General features: G+C 28.8%; 1 protein-coding gene across 1 annotated transcript in view; it reads right to left on the reverse strand.

Moving 5' to 3' along the window:
- Positions 1-2,709: 2,709 nt before the first annotated feature.
- The window catches only part of LOTGIDRAFT_224293 (hypothetical protein), a gene marked incomplete at both ends in the record, with an annotated part of 9,421 nt that continues 4,211 nt past the window's right edge, over positions 2,710-7,919 (reverse strand). The window contains 10 exons of the mRNA XM_009047473.1: positions 2,710-2,789; positions 3,635-3,789; positions 4,118-4,188; positions 4,796-4,864; positions 5,046-5,150; positions 5,645-5,722; positions 6,269-6,373; positions 6,857-7,030; positions 7,399-7,457; positions 7,744-7,797. Of these exons, the coding sequence (XP_009045721.1) occupies positions 2,710-2,789; positions 3,635-3,789; positions 4,118-4,188; positions 4,796-4,864; positions 5,046-5,150; positions 5,645-5,722; positions 6,269-6,373; positions 6,857-7,030; positions 7,399-7,457; positions 7,744-7,797 (950 nt within the window). The remainder of the gene's footprint in view (positions 2,790-3,634; positions 3,790-4,117; positions 4,189-4,795; positions 4,865-5,045; positions 5,151-5,644; positions 5,723-6,268; positions 6,374-6,856; positions 7,031-7,398; positions 7,458-7,743; positions 7,798-7,919) is intronic.

Consider the following 7,919-nt stretch of genomic DNA (forward strand, 5'->3'; position numbering starts at 1 on the left):
CATAATACTTGATCATTGTGGAGATGCTCTCAGGCCATCTGAATTGCTCTTCCAAGGGAGATAACTCTTAATACAGACTTGATATTTTAAGACCATAATGTAACAGTAAGGGCCTTACTATTTTGTTCCACACATGAACACAATTAGTGCATTTTGTTTTTGGGGGTAAAGTAACTAGCAAGTTACACGTCAGATTTTAACTACCTCTAAATTATGCTTAGCCTACTGTTGTAATTTATATTATAATAAACCTCAATTGCTTTAATATCTTATTAAGTTTATTCATAGTTCTAGAGTTTTATGGAAATGTGATACAAATAATAGTAATAATTTTGACCGGTGAGAATGAAATGTTGGTAATGTAAAATATATGTAATTATTTATAGAGAAAGTTTTAATTAAGATTTAAGTTTACTTTAAAAAGGCATTCTGCTTTTTTTCATTATGAAAAACATCATAAATTATACCTGAAAATATTTCTAAAGTATGCTATTTATATCTATTTATCTTCTGGATAAAACTGAATTTGTTTTAAAGGGTTAATTAAAAACTGAGAGTACTAATTGTTAATTAAGCAGTTTGACTTAGTTTCGGTGATTGGTTTTATAGTGGCTTAATATTATCAGGTAAAGTCTTTAGAATATGTAGGAGAAATATTTCTCTATCATTAGTGGTTTATTTTACTCAAATCCATTTACGTAAAGTTTTGGCTTTTGTAGTTAAAACTTTCAGATTCGTTAAAGGGCACATTTCTCTAGGTTTTGGTGTTAAATTTGAACAAAAAATTTTGACCTACAAAAAAAGCAGAATGTCCCTTTAATGAAAGAGCGCTGAGAAAACTTCATTTTTGTCATTTATATATTTACAGTAACAAACCATTTAAAAAACAGATTGAGTTGAGTTATTAACATAAATAGGTTTAGTCATTTTTTTCTGATTCAGCGAACATCAAAAGCTTTGGATTAAAAAATGTAAATTATAATTTAAAGGAAGTTTGTATGAGGATTGCTTATATTTTACATTGATGACATGGTCTAATTTTCTAGAATATATACACCAGATGTTGGGAAATGTCCAGGAAAATTTTTGAGTCCCATTTGTGTATGATTAGGAATGACATACAAATTATTGCTTTACCAGCTGATACAGGACAATGTTACCTGTATCACTTATCAAAATGGTTTTGTGGTTCTCTTAAAATTCCGAAGACCATATATTCCTTTAAATTCACTACCATGATAAATAATATATGAAAATATATTTAATGACAATATAAATATGTAACAATCATGTGTTTTATTAAAGTATAAAAGAGAAATTTTAGGGATATACATGCTGTTTAAATATAGAGCTTAATTTCAGCTGGTAGTATAAATATTAAGCTCAATTTTAGCTCTCTCTACCACTTTTAAGACTATGAATCTGATATCTGGTGTTTATGCACATTTTGAAGTTTTTCTCGTGAGAATGTTTGGTCCTTGAGAAATGACAGCCCACAATTTTATTGAAAGGGACTTGTTGTGAAAATTATTCATAAAGTCATATTTCCATCTTACAAATTTCTAAAATCAAAAAATGAACCTTATTAAAAAGTGAAGAAACTCTTAATTTATTTGGAAAATCTGAAATTATACAACATTGAAACTTTAACTTTTCAAAATAAATTCATTAATGTATCTTGACTTCTTAATAAGGTGTTATATCAGACATGGCATACTAGCGTTAATTTTTATTTCCTGCTTGTTTCCGTGAATTCCTTTTTATATAATTGATTTATGTTGTTGCACAAGAGCCTGTTAATTACATAACTGGTGCAAAATACAGAATTTATTTTCGAAAGTAAGTTTTTGTATGGAAGTTAACATTTTCGTGAAAGAAAGTTTGAAAATTGAACAATGAATTTTCTTCACTTTGTAATAAATGAGATTAATTTTAGAAAGATATATTTCTAAATATGTAAAACAGAAATATGACTTTATGAAGTTGACCCAAAGTTTCCTAGATTGATTTGTGTGAATGGTTTTGGCAATGAATCCCTTCCAAAAAACTTTATTAGTATGTCTTCATTTTGTGTTAAATTTGGAGAGAGAGTGCTGAGAGTTAAATTAAGCTCTATCAAATAAACTTAATATACATTATATTTCATTTAAGAAATTTTGATTCCATTTTATGTCTTAATTCATAATAACTTTAACAAATTACATAAATATCAACATAACAAAAACATATTGCACTGGCATTAAAGGGATTGTAAAAAAGTTTTCTAAATTGATTTTGTGTATCAGGGACGCTGAAAGCATCAATTTGCACTATTCCAATTTTCAATCAGATGTCTATGGTTCCTACAATTCTACTGAAACTTAATGTTTGATAACACCACTAATTTCAAAATATGCTTTATCACATAAGACTCTTCGCGATTAAACTGCAGGAAACATAGACGTCTGTTTGAAAACAGGAATGGTGCAAATTGGTGATATCAGTGTTCCCAATACACATACAAAATTTAGAAAACCTCTTTACAATTTCTTTAATAGGAATATCTGCACATTTACATCTCAAGGTGTAATGGAAGCAAATTCCTCTCTTTGAAAGTATGACTAATTGTGTCTTTTTTCTCAATCCTTATTCTAAATCCCTTCAATTTAACTTGGATTGTGCTACTGGCTTGTATGTTCCCAGAGTTGAGAATTGAGCGTTGTGATACCATTAACTGACAGGAACAGCAGCCAAAGCTTCTATACCAAACACTGACTCAAAATGTTTCACATACAGTTCACAGTGTTCACCTAAAATACAGATTGATATACAATATGACAACACATTGATATACAAATTGATATTTGACAACAATACAACACATTGATATATAAATTGACAACAATACAACACATTGACAACAATACAACACATTGATATATAAATTGACAATACAAGACATTGATATATAAATTGACAACAATACCACACATTGATATACAAATTGATATTTGACAACAATACAACACATTGATATATACATTGATACACAAATTGACAACAATACAACACATTGATATATAAATTGACAACAATACAACACATTGATATGCAAATTGACAACAATACAACACATTGATATACACATTGACAACAATACAACACATTGACAATACAACACATTGATATATAAATTGACAACAATACAACACATTGACATACAAATTTCTGAACCCTCAAATTTCTCATTTTACATGTAATTTTCTTACATTGTGACGACATTGAGGGGATATTTTGCGAATGCAACATTTTACAGCCTGGATTACTTTAAAAAAAACAAAGAAGACTATTTCTTGCTCATGATACTATGTGCCTTGCCTTGTTACCAGAATCTAATCACAAAACCAGAAACGTTAAGTTTACATTAAACTTACAACAGTTTGCATTGAAATTAAAACCTTCCAAATCGTGTCATTTGTGTGAATTGACATAATAGTTGAATGCTGACTCTTAATTTCTTTCCCAGGCAAATAGAAATGATTTATTATCATTTTCATTACCTTTCTGAAATATCTATCCATTTAGTCTAGCGTCAACTAAGTTCATATCTGCTATTTTTATGTAAGAACGACACATAGTTTTTTATGTCACTTACCTTGTTGAAATCTTGGATTGGATCGAAGACGTAAATTTCTGGCTTCAAAGAATTTAAAGACAGTATAGAATAACATATCATCATTAGTATTAAGACCAGCTTCTAAAAACTTCCTTGATGATACTGTATCAACTATACCAACACTTCGTATAAACCTACAAATAAAACATCTCAATCTATCAAAGGTAAGTTGAGTCTTCAACTTCTAACCCTTGATTTCATTGTGTTTCCTTCTCAGTGAAAAAGTCAAAGGTGATGACATGAACATCTGGGACAAGAAACAAAAACTCTGTGGTCTGCAGACAGCATGTTAAAGATCAAACAGTTGGAAACGGTGAAAGAATATGGACTGACTATGGAATTTCCCAAAGTTATGGACTGTCCAAGATTTTGCATATGCATTTGAAGCAATATTGAAGCAAGGGATCTTCTTCAAGTTCAATTAGACCACATTTTCACGAAAAACTAAATGACAAAACTGACCTGAGTGCTTGTAATAACTGTTGTTTTGATAACAAAACTTCAATTATCTCTTCGTTGGCTGTTTGTAATCTCTGAAAATATAAGATTTAGGGCCTAGTTGTTTTCAAAAGCTCAGTCAACTCTGGCCCTACACAGTTCTTCAGTGATCATAACTAGTTTTAGTGGTATCTATTCAAAGTTAAACCATTAATGAGTGCTGCACTCACCAGATATTCTATGATGCTCCTCTGTCATACATACAGTAAAGGGGTATGCTTATCCCATCTTGTAAAAGTGTACTATATGTAAGAATTGTCATATTGTGACTACAAAATAGAGAAGACATCTGTATGTTTCTCTTGTTTTTCAGGGTCAAAGTTCACTGATGCAAGCATAGCTCAAATTTGTCAGATCACAATCAACACAAACTATCATGGGTATCTGAGGTTAACCAAGAGAAAGAAATCCATAACTCTGGGGGTCTGGAAAGAGGTATGTATATCTCATTAACATTGCCTGACACACAATATTGTCTTAACAAGATTAACATGTTTCTGAAAAGAGATATAAATCCCCTATTAACAGAGTATATTTTCCTGACTCTACTCCAGCTGATAACTTTCACAATATCCATCAGAGGCTGGAATAGAGGCATATGTTTTGGACTAATGTTATAGAAAAATTAAGACAATATTTTACCTTTAACATATCTAGAGCTAGTTGATGTGCTGGTTGGTAAACACTTTCTAATGACAACATTAAGCATGCCTATAAAATACAAATATTGAATTGAAATAAAACAAACAAAGAGTTGTCCTCCATTCTGATCCAGTTCAGGTTTAGGAAAGGGACAGCACCATGCAGTATGTAATGAGATGAATCTTGGCCTAGTTTACTATAAATTGATTTATAACAGTCTATAATTATAAAAGCAAGTGATGTAACTTACCAATGGTTTACTATCACTAAGAACATGATATTGTAGAAACTGGTGAAGTTGATAGAAACATTTATTATTCACCAATATATTGATTATTAACTCATATAAATAATGCTGAAATTATATTTGACAATTTATATAAATAATGCGGAAATTATATTAGATAAGTTATATAAATAATGCTGAAATTATATCTAAATAATGCTGAAATTATATTTTATAATTTATATAAATACTGGTGAAATTATATTTTATAATCTATATAAAATAATGGTGAAATCACATTTTAAAATTTATATAAATAATGGTGAAATTATATTTTATAATTTATATAAATATTGCTGAAATTATATTTTATAATTTATATAAATAATGGTGAAATTATATTTTAAAAATTAATATAAAATAATGGTGAAATCACATTTTAAAATTTATATAAATAATGGTGAAATTATATTTTATAATTTATATAAAATAATGGTGAAATCACATTTTAAAATTTATATAAATATTGCTGAATTATAAAACTGATATTGTATCTTATAACTTGAATAGTAACACCAGCATTTATATTGAATAATATATAATATATTACATATTTATTGTACCTGTACTGCCATATTGAATTGATTCAGTGATCTTATATATTCTATTAATACAGCTACCATAAACTTATACTTGATATCCTAAAATTACATACAATTGTCAGCATTAAATCAAACTTGAATGTTCAGAACTGAAAATTGTTAACATTACAATCTTCACAGATCAGAGAATTGTTTACATTACAATCTTCATAAACAGAACAGAGAATTGTTAACATTAAAATCTTCATAAACAGATCAGAGAATTGTTAACATTACAATCTTCATAAACAAAACAGAGAATTGTTAACATTAAAATCTTCATAAACAGATCAGAGAATTGTTAACATTACAATCTTCATAAACAGATCAGAGAATTGTTAGCATTACAATCTTCATAAACAGAACAGAGAATTGTTTACATTACAATCTTCATAAACAGAACAGAAATTGTTTACATTACAATCTTCTGAACAAAACTGAAAATGGTTCATAAACAAGAGTGAATATGTTTAAATTACAATCTTCATTAACCGAAAAGAAAATTGTTTACATTCAAATTCATTTTGTGTACATTACAATCTCCATAAAACTGAAAATTGTTTACATTACAGTCTTCCTTCATTAACAGAAGTGAAAATTGTTTACCTTACAGTCTTCGTAAACAGAAAAAACATGAGTAAACATGTCAGATTGATCTATTATAACTTTCTTCTTCCAACTATTCAATACATTATGTGGTAATTCACCATTCTAAAATGGACACAAAGGTATGAAAAAATTACATGTATATTTATAGGGATATATACCCAAGAGTATGACTGTCAGGCTTATGGGATTATTCAAATTGGTGACATCATTTGGGATCATGACATAACTTGGTGACATCAAACAAAGGGTGGTCAAGGGTTCTAATCTCAGTCAGTGTAAAAATCTTTGAATAAGTCGACTTTCATCAATATTCTAGTCGAACCAGTTGGTTAATTCTGTTAACTAATAAATCATGCCACAAGAAAAGTAAGAAGTGTAATTTATACAATTCTAGAATAATTAAACAAAGTACAGTAATAATGATCTGAACCACAATATCCAAACATCAATTATCAAAACATTTTTAGCAGAATGAACTTTTCACATTAGGAAGTATATAAATCATAAGTGAGTAATTATTGCATAATGAAAAGGGTATCAGGTGTCTAGAAGAGTAAGCATGCCCTGTCTGGGTATAAGACTTACGTTAACTTGTGCTTCTGTATCTCTATATGATTTGAAGACTGTATTCAACATGTCATATACTGTAGCTATAGTATGTAGGTTAGCTTGTTGACCAGGTATTAACATCTTCTGACACACTGACAATATGACCATCTTACTTTCTTTACGTTTTAATAGAAAACTTATCAACGTCGTCTAAAATTACACAAATAATTTCAATTCAGTTTACTAAATATTTTCTATACCAGGTACACATATCACATATCACTTTTTAGTCATGTAAATAAGACGTCTAGTTTGTACACAATTCATTAAAATAAGTTACATGGTGAAAATAAATTTGATACGAGTGCTTTGTCTATTCAATTGCATGTAGCCTGATTTTGACAGATCCCTACCAATAACGATATCATATTTGTATATTGTGTCTAAGGAACATGGAAGGGCAAGATTTTTTAGGCTAGATATTATTTTTATGTAAAATCATCAAAATTCTTAAAATATTTTAGTACTAATTTGAAATATATAGAATATCATTTAAAAAAACATAATAAATATCTCACCTTTTCATAAATCATGGTAACTAATGGCTCTAAATTGATCTTAATATACCACAAACAACCTAGAAAAAACCAATATCATCTTTACATTTATTTAAGTACAGCCTGACATAGTATAAGTATATGCTCACAAAGCAGTAAGACGGAAATTTGCCCCCCCCCCCCCCTCCCCCCTATAGCTATAGACCTGATGAGTGCATCATATTAAAATATAAACCATATATAAATGAAATTAAAGGAGTTTTACTCCCTAGTTTTCTGCACCTGATAGATCTTACCAATTGGCAACTATATACTTTGTGCAATGAGGGAAAATACATAGAAATATTCTTATTTCAAATCACTCACCTAGTTTAGCATCAATTACTATATCTGGTTGAAATACAATCCAATTAGCAGAATCTGATATTTGTTAAAGAGCCACATATATGGATATACAATAGGTTTCTGAAATGCATGCAATAAGTACTACCTTAAGTTAAAAATCTTGTGATCATTTTAATTATAGATAGATGTATGAATAT

The sequence above is a fragment of the Lottia gigantea genome (assembly GCF_000327385.1).
Source record: "Lottia gigantea unplaced genomic scaffold LOTGIsca_112, whole genome shotgun sequence".
Taxonomy (NCBI): Eukaryota; Metazoa; Mollusca; class Gastropoda; family Lottiidae; genus Lottia; species Lottia gigantea.